An 18,301-nucleotide genomic window follows, 5' to 3' on the forward strand; every position below is an offset into this window, starting at 1 on the left:
TCATGCATCGATCTTTGCATAGATCCCGCATATTAGAGATACAAAAACAAGAGCACCAGATTTTCAGGGATGATTATTCTATTTTTATCAAGCGTCCTCACTTAAGGGACGTGAATTTTCAAAGAAAAACTTTTAGGGAAAGTAAAATCGTGAAAGACGAAACCGAAAATTTTTTACTAGTATTTTAAAAATACCTCAAAACCAACAATTTGTTATTTTGCTCTATTGCAGTCGATGCTTTAAACATTTTGTTCAGCAAAACTCTTAAAACAGCAAGAGCGGCAACACAGAAAAAAAATGGGCGAAAAAACTGTTGTGAAAAAAATGCTCAGGTTGCATAACCAATTTTGCCCAAATTGATTGATAAATTTAATCATTAAGTATCTGTATCGCAAATTAAAAAGGAATCAACCATTGCTTGTTTATCGAATAACTATTCTTCTAACTTTTCACGCAGATAGAAATGTTACCATAACTACTAGAATGAGTAACATTACTATCTGTGAGAAAAATTAGAAGAATAATTATTGTCTCAACATATGTTTCTATTCTTTCGTTGAAACAAGATATTTTTCAACGTCAACTGGCTGAAGCCAAAATTTTTCCCGCGCATAAAGAAGGCAGAAAATAGTTGAATCAAAAATCGACCACTTTTTGCTTATTTGGAAAATTGTTTTAACACAGTTTTGTAGGTACTTGCATAAATATAACTGCTTAGATCGAAACTTTCTATCAGTGTCGGAAAAAAGTAGAATTTATCCGTTTTTCAGCCTTAATTACACGGAGGCAAGTGGATCGGAAAAAGAAAAAGTATATATTTTTTTCACATCATTTTAACTAACTCTTGAAAACTAATTAAAGAGTTAAATGCGCTCCCACTACCTAAAAAGGAAAAAGGAGAACATTGCCAAATAGCAATTGGAAAAGAGTAATGAACGCAAGGAAACAGAACTGACTTGTTTTTAATAGTTTCAACATTCGAATAAAACTTGTGCAAATGTGTATGAATGCACTTCTAAAGTTGTTTACACTTAAAAGCAACGATAGCCGGTTAGTGTGCAATTAGCACAGAATATTCCGACCAGTCTATAAAAAAAAATTCGGTTTAAAAAGTTTTTTTTCCAAATTAGTGCAATTTTTCTGCTTGCTGTGATAAAAGAAACTGAGCTAAATTAATAATTTAGGCATATTCGACAATCATAGTTAAGTAGTCAAATTGGCCAAAAATTTTTGTAGAAAAATGACAAAAAATAAAAAAAAAATAATGAAGTTTTTTTTTTCAAAATGGAGATAAAAACTCCAAAAACGAGTTTCACTTGCTTAAAAGTCCCATGAGTATTTGTAGTAGTTGATTTTGCGTGGATAGCAAGAGGAAAAAAACTAAAAAAACCCAAATTCAAAGTTGCTATCCATTTTCAATTGTCGGAACAATTACGGAGTATTTGGAAAAAAATTATGAAAAAATTAATGAACTATAATTTAGTTTTAGTTACACTTAGAATACTTTAGTCGGAGCCGGCTATCTTTCGGGTCAGGGGTGGATCTAGTATTTTCTCGAGGAGAAGGGGTGGATTTTTTGTTATATTTTTTTCTTTAACTCGAATAAATTGTCTTTCTGAGCGCTCCCAGAATACTATAAAGACCCAATTTTGACCCAAAAAATTGCATTTTTTTGGTCGCGCGCTCGCCTTTAGAAAAATTTTAGAGTTGGTCGGCCAAACATGGAAGTCAGAAAATAATACCAAACGGGAAACCTTTGGTTGCTGAGGGGGGGCGAATCCCTGGCCCGAGGGAGAAAGGGGGACCTCCCACGAAATCCGCCCCTGCTTCTGATAGATTGGGCCAAAACCAGATATTGATTTAAAATTTAATTTATCAGCTGACAATAAACTGAACTTCCGAGATTAAAAATAGCACCTTTTTCAATTTTTCTCGAGCTCTGCAAAGCGTTTGAGGGCCTTTCCCCACTGTTTGTGATACTTGCTTGCCTTTTCTTGGTCATCGAGAGAAAATTTAACAGACGCAGATGATAAACCAGCTCTGGGTTCCCTCAATTGCACTTTAATTGGTTCACTGATGCCTTTTCCCTCTTTTCCCAGCCCTTTTCCCTCCTTGTAACCCATACTTTTCAGGAGTTTAAAACCAACATTGTTACTATCCAGTGGCTTGTCTGTGCTGGATGGATGCTGGGCACAGATCTCGTCTAGAGTCATTGAGTAGTTTTTTGTTTCTTTGCTGTAGCCGATGCTGGGTTCGGAGCCGACTACCTGACGACGAGTCTCGGCTCTGTCTTCGTAGCCCACTGGAAGTTTCCGCCTCCCAGTCTAGAATTAGAACAATGGCACAAAACAGAAGATAAATAAATCATGCTAAGCCTTGCCTAGCCGAAAACTTTTGTTTCTAAAAGTTTCTGGCCAAACTTTCAAAAAACTTTTGCTACTCGATATTGATATTGAGATGATCAAAAGTTGACTTCTTAAAAACAATTTTAGAATGATATTGAAATCTCTAGGTATCGTGCTTGCAACTACTAGACATGCATTCGCATATTTGATAATCACAAAATCATAAGATCCGAAAACTCACATTCAACCCTAGCGATTCTTTAATCAAATGGGTTGTCCGTCTGCGCTGTGTTTCGATTCCTACACTCTCTCCGTTCATATTCACAGCACCATTAGTTTCCGAATTTGTGGTTTCGAGTCTTTTCTTTTTCGCAAAGAAAGCTTCTACCAAAGCTGGTTCACATCCATCACAAGTTACATTGTACCCGCAATGTATATGCACAGCTAGTTTCAAAGAGCCCAATTCCAAGTTGACCCCATGGGTTAATTTGGTCCAAAATGGCTCCAATTTTTTCCCGTTCAGAACAGCTCGACACTTTTCATTCACGGTTCTTATGGTCCACACATTATCATCCTTATCCGGTCGCAATTTGCAATGGAATTGCTCGACGCTATCTACGCAATATGAGGGCAAGTAAATGTTGCATCGCTTGTTTTTTCCTATTAAAATATCACTTTCGTTTGAAGTTGGAGATGCAAAGAAAAGAGTTCCCAGATTGAGACTTTGTGAGTCCAACACAACAAGTCTGATGCTGCTGGTTTCCAACGTAAATTCTAAAGTACATTAACTTCATCAAAAACAGTTCGACTCTACCATATATCTGTTGAAAAGAGACAAACTTTATGTTCCCCAATTAAATTGTTAGCCTTCTTATAGGTGGATTGTATACTACGTTTTAAAAACTCTTTTTCCGCAACACATTGGGATAAATAAAGCTACACATTTTACAAATGACAAAAGCGTAGCATTGGAAGCTACCAAATTGAAATTGAGATGGAAAAAAAAGTCAAAAAAACTTGAAAAATCAACAGTTTCAGAAAAACATTTGAGAAACACAATCACTAGCATGAAACGAGCTTTTAGTAATTTCCGAGCGTTCACTAAACCGACAACTTTTATACTACAACCGACCTGATTTAAACAATAAAGATTCTTTTTCCCTTAAAGCGATGCTAAATAAATTAATTAAACAGACAAAACTTAAACCGAAATCTTTTAGGCCGAATAAACTTTCTAATCGAAAAAAAAAGAACGAAAAGCACACCAGTCCAGTAAGGGTTAGTAAATTTACAAACTACAGGAGCTAATCAACGACACTTGAGACTACAAAAAAACTACCTGCGCAAAAAAAAAGATATTGCGGTGTGGCAACTAAGCCAAAAAACAAAAGCAGACAAAAAATTTAGGCCGACTAATCATATTTTCCCGGAAAAAAAATTCAATTTCAGACACTGAAAAAAAAACAAGGTCGGTCAGGGAGTCAACTCAACCCTAGAACATAGCGTCCTCCAGCCCAAGCAGGATGTGGTGGCCTTGGGGGTGCTTAGGTTCGATAAGAAAAGCAGCATCAATTTCTTACGAATTTTTAAGAAAAGTAGTTTACGGGAAAACACTTTAGTCCCCGATTACCAGACACTTGCTCTTGCTAGTGTAATGAGAGGGAAAGGATTTAAGTTGTATTCAGGCGACACTATCATTAAACAACTCCTAGACATTTGTGATGAGATCAGCACGTAATAACAAAAATTCGCTTCTAACTCCAATTCTCGAAATGAAGACACAGAAACCTCAATTTTCAAATAATAGGTCTCGAAGATCATTGCTATAAAATTACCACTTGTATGATGAGATCCGTTTTGAGATTCAACCCGTTCGCCTGTTTCCAGCACTTCGTAATGACTGTTTGAATCTGGGTCGTATTTGAAGTAGCGGCGAGATATGGGCTCGAAAAACATCCCCGAAACCTGGAATAAACTCATATCGACAAATATAATATAAGGACTTGTGCACTACACAATATATTTAAAAACATATTTTATGCTGTTAACGCAGAGGCGATGCTGCACTTCGCAAAAAGGGTAAGAAACTTTAAGAAGTAGTTTTAAACGGGTGAAAAAAGAGAGAAAAGAAAACTAAAAGCTAATCAGTTTTGAAAAATAAATGCCTGCCCTCAACGGAAATTGAAATTCATTCCTCGAACATTGAAGTTTTCTAGTTGACATTATTACTCAATTTTGTCACTGACGCTTATAGAAAGCTGCAAAATACACAAAAACACCATTTTAGCATGTAGTAAATTGGACTGCAATAAACTGAAGGCAACAACCCACCTTTGCATGTAATAAATTGGAAAATATCATGCAAAATTGAGTATAATTTGTGCCTATCAAATTTTAACGAAGTAAACTGAGCTCGAAATTTTCCGAAAAGGAGTTTTTTTTATTCTACAGTTGTGAGAAACAAGTAGCTTTCTTCCCTTCATTTGATGAATCAACACAAAACCGAAGCTGCACTTTGCAAAGACAAGCGAAAAAACGCCAAAAAGTAGCTTAACTGGGGTCAAAAGAAAAAAGTAATGAGTTTAAAAACAAGTCCTCCAGGGCAATTGCACCTGTACTCGAACATTCATGTTCTTCAGTTGCTGCCCTGCACAATTGTACTGTTGTATGAAATAAATAGCTTTCTCTGAACCAACCACTGTATAACTAAATTTGAAATTAAATGCTATTGAATTGCCAATTCAGCCGCCTACTTTAAAAATGTCACCAAAAAGCACTTAGGTTGAAAACAAATTAAAGCAGCCTTGTAACATCTTACTAAGCTCCGACTGTTTACCTGAGAATTCTATTCCCTTCTTGTTTAATTGAGAATTCAAACAATTTCCCTTCCCTTCTTGTTTTCCCTTCCCTTCTTGTTTAATTCCCTTCCCTTCTCTAAATTCGGAAACGTGAAAAATGTTTTAATAACTTTCAGGGCAGCTTACATCATTCTGGAAGACAAAGGTTTTTTTTCACACGCAGTATAACCTGTCAGTAAACTAAAATTCTCAAAACAGCAATCTCTTTTTTCAACACAGGCGATGAAAACTTTCACAGTTGTTACACAGAGGCGAACTTGCGCTTCACAAACACTTCCGAGAACACGACCAAAAAGCAGCTCTATCAAGAGACACAAGGAAAAGTAAAAACAAGCCTAAGAACAAGCAATTCGAAAAATTTGAGATATATTGAGTTAGAAAGTTTCTGAAATCAAACTTTACTATTGTTATGTTATTTGAAACAAATAGCTTTCTTCGGTTCACTTGATGAATTAAAAATGCATTAACTGTGTAAACTTATAACTATTCGAATGTCAAAGCACATGTTATCAATAAGCTGTAAAGGTGCAACTAATTGTGTTTCATTTTGTATTTCCAATTCGATGCAGCAAAAATTGTTATTTTAAGTCGCAACAATATTTGCGACTTCGGTTGGAAAAAAAGAAAGTTCATACTAAAACACTTTGCTTCACAAGTGTCATGAAATGCTGCAAACAAAATCAAACAAGGAGTTGACTATTAATACAAACCTGGCTTACAAATATTAAACAAAAACTGAAGCACACTAAACTGAAGAAAAAAATGAAAATTTCGCGGGCTGAATTCATTCAAATCATTCGATAAAAAATTGATACTTTTTCCCAACAACCTAAGCGAAACATAGCAAACAGAAAATTGGAAAAGAAACAATGACTATTAATGACACCACTTTAGGGGTGTCACATAAACTGAAATTAAAAAATCAAAAGTCAAACCGCGAAAAAAAAACAAATTTGAGCATGAAAAAACTTGACTTCTACTGAAAAAACATCATCGCGACCTTTATATGAGTCTGAATTACGTTAATCGATTCTTAACAGGAGCAAATTTCGTGCCTTAGTTCAACTTTGAATGATTTGATTTGCCACTCACTCACTCTTTAATAAGACGAAATATATCGAGCGTTAATTATCCCAATTTTAACATCAGTATTTCTCAGTCTGTATAAATATTTCAAAAATAGCTACTCAAAACTTCGAAATTTGTCTGGATAAAACACATGAGCCTAAGAATTACGCGACTTGTTTCAAAAGTCGGAACAATAAGCCACAAGTTTGTTTTATATATAATAGACCAAAAAAGCTTACCGGGTTGAAGAAATATCCTGAATTTGTGTCGTAGACGTATTTAGAAGGAGAAGTTTTTACCACTTCCGCCTTTTCGTCTTCGTGTTTTGGCTCATGATCATTAGCAGTCATTTCACGTGTTAAAATATCGGTCATCACGCTGTCAACAGCTTCTTTGGACTCTTCATTCTTATCATTTACCTTGCTCGGCTGATATTGCGAAGTCCTCGGATTGAACATAAGATATTGTTTTGCAATTGGGTCGAAGAAAAGACATGAATCCTATGCCACAAACAACTTAAAAAAAACCACATTTTGACCCGGAGCTCCCCTCCTCGACCCTAATTCCCTAGGAGTGCGGTCTGTATTTAGACAACCGCGTATTCAGACACTGTATTAACCAATCAGAATCGAGACAAGGAAGAAATGAAAATCATTTCTTCCTTGTCTCGATTCTGATTGGTTTATACGGAGTCTAAATACGCGGTTGTCTAAATACTGTTATATACCCCCACCCCCCGAAATCCGCTGGTGCTTTGATCATTTAAATAATAGTGATTTACTGAAATCAATAGTGAAAGCAAAACAAAACTTTTAATTAAGCAACTTTGATGAACGAAAAAAAAAATCGCTACAATTTTTTAGTAAAACAATGTTGCGCTAGCAGTTGCGCTTAACATGATGGATGAATTATAATTATAAACTTGAAATTAATCGTATCTTTCTTCAAAAAAAAGGTTCACACTCTTAAGCCGAAAGTGCAGAAGTCGAAAAATTAATTGACGAAAACTTTTCAAGAAATCATGGAAATATTTCGACTTTAAAATTAGAAATAGAACTGACATCGTGGAAGTAGTATCCAGTCTTGTAGTGGTAGTACATGTCCAGGGACTGTACATAGTTGAAATCCAGGGGCGAGGATGACACCTCTGCCACCATTTGTCTCACATCTAACTCCGCCTTATCATCACTCCCGTCGCAGTTCTGCTGACACTAAAACAAACAGAGTTAAGCCAGTTCATGCTTACAATTAATATCGTCTTTTTAGACTGTTTTTAATTTTGACGTGTATTTTTCAGCGCGCACTTTCCCTCACAGCTGGAGTATATTAAGCATAGCACCATAAAAAAAATTGATTGATTGATTGATTGATCAAAAATATACATTGTAAAAAAGACAGTAAAAAAGACCTATATTGTAAAAAATACCCATTTGCGATACAACACAAATATGAAACGAAACTTTAATCGAAAAAAAACGAAAAACGTTGAAACTAAAATTAATGAAACCAAAACTTTTGTATGTCTCGATAAAAAAACTAGAGGCCCAGCTAAAACTGGAAGTAAATGTATGATTTCTCAGAATTTGCTATACTGATGCGGGACGAAATGCGTTATTTCAAAAACTGAACTTTGCCGAAAACCTCAGTTGTTTTTCTACTAAAATAGGTGAGAAGAGTGCAAATTTTTGAGATATTGGAGTTTTCTCAAAGACACAACATTTCTATTACAAAAACATAAAGAGTCGCTGCTTATGTAAGAAAAATTCTGGCAACCGGTTCTTTCGATTGAATTGTTTACAAAAAAGTTTCTAAAACTTGGTCGTAAATTCAAAAACGTTCCGAAAGCTATAGTTTTTTTCTGCAAAAATAAGGTCGTGGCGGGTAAAGCAGAAAACATTCCCAAAATCGAACTACTCGATTGCACGCTAACCTGAAAATTAGTACGGTTGTTTTCGAGTAAAGTCAAAAAGTTCCCAAAAAGGGTCGGAGTTTCAAAATTTTGACTTGCTTGTAGACCAAAACTTTTTTCTAACAGAAATTGGGCGTAGTCAATTTAAATGATAGGCTTTCAACAATTTCCTGTTTCGAGTAAACTTATGACATCAGATTTGGCAGAAAAGTTATCGAGAAAACTCCAAAAACTGTCTGCAAATCAAAAATTTGTTATTTCCGATAATCACAGCTTTTTTTGTAATTAAGATTGGAAGTAGCCACTGATGCAGAAAAGATTCACGCAACCTATATTTTTGATTGAACCCAAAGACTCAGATTTGGGAGCCTTGTTCTCGAGAGAAGTCGAAAATTTTCAAAAGAGCAGCAGCCGTGGCCGAGTGGATAAGACGCGGGGGCCTATAAAACAAAGGCCGTGGGTTCTAATCCCGCCTCGGTCATGGTTGGAGGGGTCTCAGTGCCATCCGCCTCCTCAAGGTGCGACAGGCTACGGTAAAACGGATGACATCTCCCTCTCTCCCACGGAATAAAAGGTCTAAGGTTGAAAGGTGGGAGCTGGACCGGTGGGTTAACGAAAAAAAGTTACAAAAAGAAATCAAAAATTTGACTGGTCCCAGTGCCAAAACTTTTTGAGTCACAAAAATTGGGCGTAGTAGCTTATGCAGGGGAAATACTCAAGCCCGTTTTATTCAGTAAACACAAAATCACAGATTTGGGAGAGTATTTTTTGAGATAACGAAAAAAATATCGAAAATATGAGTCAAATATTGAGGAGGCGGATGGCACTGGGACCCCTCCAACCATGACCGAGGCGGGATTAGAACCCACGGCCTTTGTTTTGCAAATGATGTAAAATGAGGGGTTACGCACGACGAGACTGGAGGAGTATGCAAGAAAGGGGAGTAGGCGGTCTTTCCATTAATAAACCTTTTTTGAAAATCGGTTGAATAGTTTTTAAAGAAAACTATACTTTTTGCAAAAAGTGAAAAAATTTTTCCAAAGGGTCTCAAAAAAAAAATAAGAAAACACAATCCCATACATTTTTATGATTCATGTTTTATGAAACAGGAGTTCAAGGCAAAAAGTCTAAGCAAAACAACTGTAAACTTAATTTGCAACGGAAAAAAAACTTTTTAAGCGGAAACAAAGCCGACAATCGTCGAGCAGACAGCTGTTGAGCCGGAAAAAAATGATTTTAAATTTTTTTTTAAATTAAACTTGAAGCCCCCCCCCCCCCCCGAAACTACAATAAACAACACTTGAAACACCATGATACTTGCTTACAAAAATAATGCCCTTCAAACAATGCAATATGACGCAACTAAGCCACTAGAATATAAGCCGGTGAAAATATAAAAGCGCAAAACAGAAATCAAATTATGTAAACTCTTTGATCTCAATTACATGAACCAAAAAAAAATAATAGAAATAGCACTCTTCAAATGGTAAAAATTGCTAAATCTGAAAACATCGTACATGCAGCAAGAACTAAGCTGACGAAAATAAGCAGACCACTATATTCGATTGGATTTTCGAACAGCAGATAATTTCCAGTAAGCAAAAAAGCACGTCCCCTCCGGACTCAAATCTCAAGCCACTCTCCGCTGTGCCTAGTGGTCGGAGCTAGGGCGATTTCACTATCTCTGATGCCTGGTTCAAATTCACTACCCGTGGAACCAGGCACTTTTTTTTGAATTTCCGGCTTCTTAAAAAATCCCATACTACTACTTACACCGAGCCTAATTTTCGCGTTCTTTCATAGAAGCTTGACTAGCAACACCAGGTAACAAAAAATGGGCTTTAATCAGGTGGCTATAGCTTAACTCTCGCTAAAACAGCAACTGAACTGTACTCAGAAATTGGATGATTTACAGTTGAATTTTACACAGGCGAAGCTGCACATTGAAAACAACAGCGACAAAACGGCAATAGGGATAATTCAAATGGGATGAAAATAAAAAACACGCTTTGAAAAAAAAATGTTTCTCATCTTCTTTTCTGACATTCGATTTACCAAAACTTAAATGCAATGATTTTCGCTGGTCTAAATTTGCTGGCCTGTCAGGATCCTTATAGATAATTAGAAAAAAGACCCAATTATCTGGCTTAAATTAGATATCAGAAACTGCAACTATTTCTTACCGATATAAAATACACCAACTATTTTAGCTGTATGTACAACTATAAACCAAGTATTTCTTTTCAGCTGCAACAGAAAATATTGAACGAACAGCTTAAAGTCCAGTGTTTTTGAGGATTAGCCTGAAAGGATCGCTCCAACATTAACAAACACGCGCCAAGAAAAGAAGGGTTAACATATGGCGACAGAGATGGAAGCGTTTTTCAGCAAATTTCTATCTTATATTGAAATCTTTTTTTTTCTGAAACAGATTGAAACTATCACAAAATTTATGAACATCTTTCAACCCAAAAAAACTGTAATCGATCACTGCATTAGTACTACACCTTATCTTGCAAGAAAAGTATTGATATTGATTTATGAATTTCAAAAAATGAAGATATACACTCGAACTTAAAATAGTTATTCCCTCTGCTGTTTAAAAAACTCAAAACTGCGCAAGAATATCCATATCGAAATTTCAAGACCATCAAATTTTCTCAAGGCTACAGAGTCTAAAAAAAACATTATTGAGAGCATTTCCTTAATAATTACAGTGAGCAGATCTGCAGCGCGAAATGATCAAAATAATCTGCATATTCTCAAAAAATTGATTGCCTCTGAATGTATTGTATTGGTTGCAAAAAAAACAACAATTCTCCAAAAACTCAGTGCATTGCCTTTGAATTAAAACAGATCTGATCTGTCTTCCGAGAAAAGAGGTATTACCTAAGCGAGAAGGCAAGCCAGAAAGACAAAAAATAGTTGACTAACTACCAACTTATTGTTCCGAACATTTGAAAAATGGGGAGAAATTAGTATTCGGATACGTTTTAGTTTTTTTTCTCTTTTTTGGTTTTTCACGAAAAATCAGCTACCAAGTAATCATCGGAGAGATTTCAGTGATATATCTTGTAAAAGCCCTCTTAGTCTTAATTCTAAATTTAAAAATAAAAAAAGAGTCGGGAAAAATGGTTAGAAATTTTTACTTTTTTGTCTTATTTCGGGGGAATAAGGCGAGCGAGCCAACAGGCATACAGTAGCCAATTTTAATGGCTGAAAAGCTTAAAATAATGTAATTTAAACCGTGAAAACTTGTTTTTAGTTTTAATCGAGTAGCGTTAGTTTTTTTGAGTATTTAGCGGCTTTTTGAATAAGAAAATTCAAAGAACTGCAAAAAAATGAATTTTTTTTGATAATTTGCTAAGTGTTTTATTTTTCAATTTCATTATTTTGCAATGAATCGAATTTGCCTACTCTCTAGTTTCACGTTCACCTCCTTTTATCACACTACGCTTAAAATAACAATACTAATTTGAGAAACTTTTTTGTTGTATTTTTAAGACTATGTTCGGAACATTCTGTGCTACTTGCATAGTAACCGGCTACCCTTGTTTCAAATCTTGATTTAATTGGAGTATTTTCATTTCAAGAACTAAATCTTTCAAAACAAACTCCACAAAAAAAACCAGCAAAAGTGAGCGTTACTACAACAAAGCTAGAGAAACGAGGAAACCTTGTATTCGAACTTTCAATGAGCAACTTTAATGCGCAACAACCTACTCAAAAGTTTGAGGGGAAAATCTTTCATTTTGGTTTTCAACTTAATCGACTGGTTCTGCTTTCTTGTTACTGTCCCAGCTAAGGTAAAATTCCTTTAACACTTTTCGCTTCATTTTTTGATTCTCCTTACCAAGCCTGCTGCTTATATCTTTCCCATTATCATTCACTCTACCAACACTGGACAACGAAATCGAACTTAACGACGACAGGAATTGGATATTGTGGAAAGACAGACTCTATCAGAAATAACCGTTGCTAGTAGCGGGTTATGATACAAGTGAAGAACTTTTGCAACATTTCATACAAGCCATGACAGAAGCCGTGCAGAAATTTTGCAGTCTTTCAGGTAATTTAATCACACTTCGACAAGTAATACATCATTTTAAGCCGATTCGGCCGAGCTCAGTCGCAATTCGGTCCTTTTAAAGTCTTTTTCAAACAAAACGCAATTTTTCATTTTTGGTATCTACTATACCATATCAGTAACATCGTAATTTAAATGGCCTTTCGTAATTTTCATACCTTTGAGCACGTGGTGGCAGTCAGTAGTGTCAGTTTCATTTTGAGAAGTTCGACTTCTAACAAGAGAGACTCCTTTGTGCGCTGTTCATCGTTGCATGTTGAATCAACAACCTCTTCTCTCTCATCGCCCATCCTACTCTGCAAAAGCAAAACATCAGCCTAAATAATCATTCTACATTTATTGTAGAATGATTTTAAATTTATTGGAAGAGGCATCTTCCGAGTCGGATCAAATTTTGTATGCAAATTTGATTTTTACAGGCAATTTTATTACAATATTTGTCCGAAAAACTAGCTTTCTCATGCAAACATTTATTGAAATTTACTGAAATATCATATATGTCTAATAGAAGGTTCACTAGCGATATATCTACAGTGCTGATTTAAATTATCCTAATGAAAAGCATAAAATTTGAAATTTAAAAGGCATTTTTCTCAAATTGGTTTGACGTTAGGTGCAAAATGATGAAGACATAATTCGTTAAAATCTAAGCAGAATTAATATGATGCTATTTGTTTTACGAAAGTCGGGCCCAAAATTTTACCACAAAAACGAATCATTCGTACCTTTTTTAGAAATCAAAAATTACTCAAAAACTACTGGGTCAATTACTGACAAAACACACTGGGTCAATCACTGACACAGTGAGCATCTTACATAGGTAGCCCAGCAAAGTTTAAGAAGGCTATAATCTCCAAAATCTTGCGCAAAATGTTTAAAAATTGTTTTAATGAAAAAACTAGCGTGTAACTCCGGTGCTTCGAATTTTTGACGACTCATGAAAAACCGCATATAATGGAAACCAGATCTGCAGGCTTTTAGTGTATTCTGACAGCACCCATTTACATGGTTGGTAATTTCATACTTGATAATTATTTTACTTCCTATTTTCCGTCATCTCGAAAACGTCAAATCTTGAAAAATACAAATATTTGAGTAGCCATATTTGGAGGCAAGATTTACAACTCCTGGGAGTACCCTGGAAGCACCCAATTACAGGGTTGGGATATTAAAAACTTTTGAATTTTTCTAGCCTAGTTAGCTGAAATTTTGGAAAAATCATAAAAAAAACATCATTTCTCGAAACCAAGGATTTGAACAGTCATACTTGGAGGCATGATTCGCAACTCCCGTGAGTACCCTGACAGCACGCAACTTTAGGGTAATGAATTTCAAATTTTGATAAAATAATTAATTTTAGTTTTTTGAAATCTTTTTTTTTGAAAAAAAATCAAAAAAAGTCATATCTCGAAAACTACAAGGATTTGAATGGTCATATTTTGAGGCAAGATTCGCAACTCCAGAAAGTACTCTGACAGTACCCAACTACAGGGTAAGGAATTTCAAATTTTGAAAAAATAATTAATTTTAGTTTTTTGAAAACTTTTTTTGAAAAAAATCAAAAAAAAACGTCATATCTCGAAAACTACAAGGATTTGAATAGTCATATTTGGAGGCAACATTCTTAACTCCAGAGAGTACCTTGACAGCACCCAACTACAGGGTAAGGAACTTCAAAATTTGAAAAAAAGATCAATTTAAATTTTTTGAAAACTTTTTAAAAAAATCACAAAAAACGTCATAACGCGAAAACTACAAGAAATTGAGCAGTCACAATTGGAGGCAAGGTTTGCAATTCTTTAGAATACTCTGATAGCCCCCAACTTCAGGGTTGCGAATTAGAAATTTTTTGAAGAATCACTAAAAACGTCATCTCTCGAAAACTACAAGGACTTGAACAGGCATATTTGAAGACAAGAATCGCAACTTCAGAGAGTACCCTGAAAGCACCAAATTATAGGGTAAGGCATTTCAAACTTTCTAAAAAAACTATTTCAAGTTTTTTGAAATTTTTTTGTTGAATCACTAAAAACGTCATATCTTGAAAACTACAAGGATTTGAGTCGTCTCATTTGGAGGCAAGGTTCGCAATCCTTGAGAGAACTCTGAGAGCACCCAAATAACGGGTATAGAATTTCAAATTTTGAAAACAATAATTAATTCAAGTTTTCTGAAAATTGTTTTACAAAAATCTAAAAACGTGATATCTCGAAAACTACAAGAACTTGAATCGTCTCATTTGGAGGCAAGGTTCGCAATCTTTGAGAGCACTCTGACAGCACCCAACTACCGGGTTGGGAATTTCAATTTTTGTACTTTATTTTGTAAATTGAGTTTTCTGAAAATCTTTGAAAACAAAATCAAAAATCGTCGTATCTCGTACACTAAGAAAATTTGAGCATTCTTAATTGGACGCCAAAATCGCAGCCACTTTGTGAACTCTGACAGCATCCCATCATTGGGCTGCTTTTTTTAAACTGGGTGGAATAACCACTGAAATCAATTTGGAAAATCGAAAAAAAAAAAATCTTAACCATTGCAATATACGATATAGCTTAAACGTGAAAAAATTCTTTCGTTAATTATGTAAAAAAATTTCGTTGAAGAAGCTTAAACATGGCGAGATAGTGAAGCCCGTATTTAAAAGTATAATAGAATAATAAAAAAGTAATATAAAGGTTGTTATAAATAAGTGATATAGAAAAAGTGATAAAAAAAGTGATATAAGAAAAGTGATATAAGAAAAGTGATATAAAAAAGTGATGCAAAAAAGTGATATAAAAAGTGATAAGAAAAATAAAATCAGAAAAATGATATAAAAAAGTGATATAAAAAGTGATATAAGAAAAGTGATATAAAAAGTGATATAAAAAAGTTATTTAAAAAGAAGTATCGAAAAAACATATAGAAAAAGATCAAAACGAAGGATCGACAAATAGAAAAAAAAGATAGAAAAAGGATCGAAAAAAAATTAAAAAAAGAAAAAAGATCGAGAAGAAGGATAGAAAAAAATGATAAAAAAAGAAAGATAGACGAAAGATAGAAAAGACAAAAAAAAAGATAGAAGATCGAAAAAGAAGGATAAAAAAGACAGAAAAAAAAGATACAAAATCCAGAAAAAGATAAAGAGAAAGAAAGATTGGAGACCACTTGTTTGACAGTTATACTATTTTGCACTGAATCGTCGGCACTGAATTCTTTTGTTAAACATGCAAAAATATTACGTTGAAACAGCCTAAATATGAAAAAAACGATAAAAAAACCAAAAACTAGACTTTTCTGACAGCGATAACTTGCGTAAAAATGAGTGTAGCCGTTAATGCTAGGGAGCTTTTCAACCCCGTTCTATTCATTGCAACAAAAATCTCAGATTTGAGAGGGTAGTTCTGAAAAAAAAAACTAACAAATTTTTTTAAAAAAATTATGGGTCAAATACTGCCCCAACAAAGTTTTAATGCCCGCACAGGAATAAAAAGAGACTAGGAATAATGCAAGCACATAGGGAAGTAGGCAGTCTTCCCATTGATACCCCTTTTCTGAAAATCGGTGGCTTAAAGGGTCTTAGAAAAAAACTCTATTTATTGTCATAATTTTTGTTCTTATTTTACAGCAATTCTAGGAAAACAGCCACGCAAGACCATTGAATTTTAAAATTAGCAATGAATAAAAAACTTATAAAGCGGAAACAAAGCCGACAACCTTTGAGCAGACACCAGTTTAGTCGAAAAAAATATATATTTAAGAATTTTTTAAAAGTTTCTAGGCACCCTGAAACTACAACTAAAAAGATTTCAACTAACATGATGATTGCTCACAGCGCAGAAATAATCCATAATGTGGCATCTACACCGACAAAAATCGAGCAGATAGACAAAAGTCCGACAAATCAATTTTTACCGGAAAACATTTTTCAATTGCATACGTGCTGAAAACAAACAAGGTCCGGCCGGGATTCGAAACCCCGAACTTAGGCGCTGCAAATACAACAGCGTTACCTCTAGCTCAAGTGCGAAGGAACCTATAAATTGCTAAGATTCAATAAGAAAACAAAAAACTAGGTATAAATGCTAACAAAATTCAAGACGACGCTTCTAAACCCCAAGAAGCGTAGTATTGAAAACCAACAAAATTATTAAAAATCCATCAAAATTGCGCAAAAAGATTTGATTACACCGAAAGTTCTGGTATAGAAATTTGTTTAAATCGATTAGGAAACAAAATAGGCAAAGTATCAGTTGTATGATTTAACGACAATAAATATACGGGGTATTAAAAAGTTTTATGATACCCAAACTTGAGTCTATTCATGCTCAAACTTTAATTGGCTCTTATTTTCATAAGAACGCTTAGATTTTTTGATGTTTATTGAGCTACCACTCCCAGAACAGAAACATTAATTCCCTTTCGGTTCTGCTTCGGATTCCAAAAAAAAACAAATAGCGGCGAAAAAACATGTCCGAATAATTTGATTTTCTTCATATAAACTTAGCTTTGTACTTTTCTATTTTAAGAAATATTTAACAAATCTGATCTAAAGGACTATAATACTACGCGGGTCCATCCTCAGTTTTTTTACGTATTGATAGCTGTGATCGGGAACTTCTGTACTTAAGAGCAACTAGCTACTATTTCACGATCTTGTGAATTTTAATCGGCTACTTCTATGGGGGGAAGGGGTGATATAATTTTCCAGAATTGACATGCTGTAACAAACCGGTTCCATTTTGATTCAAATCTATTTCATTTCTCCAAGTTCGCCGATGTTCCCTTTTAGTTTTGAAAAACAACAGCGGTAGAAAAATATTTATTCTTTAGATTCTCGATGGCTGAAAGTGACAAAAGCAGAATTCAAATTGCATCAAAGAAAGAGACAATTTGAGCAAAACAAAAAAGCAAAGTTAGACATCTTTCAACAACAATAGCTTGATTAACATGTGTTATAAATCAAAATCAATTAAATCAAACGTTGAATTGCTTTGACTCTTAGAAGCAACCATTTTAGTAAAATTGGATCTCCAAGTATTTTATTTCTTCACCTAAAAAATCACCCATATAAAGAATTTGAATATCCGCCCATGTAAAACTGAGCATAAGCGAACATTTCACCTAGTAACTAATGGTTCATTTTCTCCTTTTTCAACGGGAGGGGTTAGAGATCTATAATGCTATATGAGGGTTCAACACTAAGAATCGATTTGATCAATACAATTTTCTCGCTCAGTGCTAACTATGATTCGGCAGTGCCAAGATAAAAGTTCAGCTCTAACAAATCTGGGATCCAGGATGCTACTGACATTTTACATCTTTAAGTAATGCAATAAAAATAGATATACAGAAGCTAGCTAACTATCAAATCAACTCACATCAAATTGTGACAAAAGGGCAAATCTCGATTGCTTCACTTGAGTAGGAGGGCAGTACTTTCATGACATGACTGTAAGCGGTTAAATTTCATCAAAGGCAATATGTATGTATATAATACACTTTCGTTATCAGTTACTGCAGTTGCAAAGCTCAACAAATATTTATCAGTTTGGACGTCAAAATAGTAATCCTATGACTAAAGGGCTAGGGCAGTAATGTAGGTCATAATTAAGCAGACATGATCATCGCAAGAAATCGCTTGCTTGCAATTGAAAACTTTTCAAAATCGAGAAATCTGATTTGAAAATATCATTGGAAACAGACTTGAAAAATGATTAGTTGGCCTGTACTTTAACTTGAAATCTGATACATGTGAAAACACTAGTGTCCGCTCATTTCCACTTCATAAAAAAGCCCTCATCAATTCTATCAAACTTTTTATTTGAAACCTACAAGGGTATTCCCTGTTTTTCTTCGTCGATTGTCAGTTGTTTGAAGTACTCCTTGCCAGCATCGTTTACGATACAGATATGGTGGAGATCCCTGAAGAACTCGTTATAGTCAGTGGCATATCCCACAATAAAGTGGTCTGGGATCTTGAAGCCGAGGAAGTCTGGCCAGTACGTAAGTTTTCCACTCTTTCTCAACTCTGTGTTTTTCAGAAGCAGAC

The 18,301-nt window shown here is 34.7% G+C and overlaps 1 protein-coding gene across 1 annotated transcript; it reads right to left on the minus strand.

The window, feature by feature from the left end:
• Window positions 1–1,855: 1,855 nt before the first annotated feature.
• Window positions 1,856–12,559, minus strand: LOC134854127 (angiogenic factor with G patch and FHA domains 1-like). Its single transcript, XM_063870246.1, has 6 exons — window positions 12,426–12,559; window positions 7,333–7,482; window positions 6,511–6,771; window positions 4,181–4,310; window positions 2,587–3,119; window positions 1,856–2,324 (listed from the first exon to the last, which is right to left on the minus strand). Exons 1-6 carry the CDS (start codon window positions 12,555–12,557, stop codon window positions 1,923–1,925), a joined length of 1,608 nt encoding a protein of 535 aa, XP_063726316.1. The 5' UTR covers window positions 12,558–12,559; the 3' UTR covers window positions 1,856–1,922.
• Between the last annotated feature and the right edge of the window lie 5,742 nt (window positions 12,560–18,301).

The sequence above is a fragment of the Symsagittifera roscoffensis genome, chromosome 9 (genome assembly GCF_963678635.1).
Source record: "Symsagittifera roscoffensis chromosome 9, txSymRosc1.1, whole genome shotgun sequence".
NCBI classification, from domain to species: Eukaryota; Metazoa; Xenacoelomorpha; order Acoela; family Convolutidae; genus Symsagittifera; species Symsagittifera roscoffensis.

What these genes read in the sequence shown, in the direction of transcription:
- LOC134854127 (XM_063870246.1), bottom strand. Translation starts at nt 12,557, where the DNA reads ATGGGCGATGAGAGAGAAGAGGTTGTTGATTCAACATGCAACGATGAA. An exon ending in CTGGATACTACTTCCACGAT is followed by an intron (nt 6,772 to 7,332) that starts GTCAGTTCTATT and finishes TTTGTGGCATAG; the next exon opens with GATTCATGTCTTTTCTTCGA. An exon ending in CGGATCTCATCATACAAGTG is followed by an intron (nt 3,120 to 4,180) that starts GTAATTTTATAG and finishes AATGTACTTTAG; the next exon opens with AATTTACGTTGGAAACCAGC.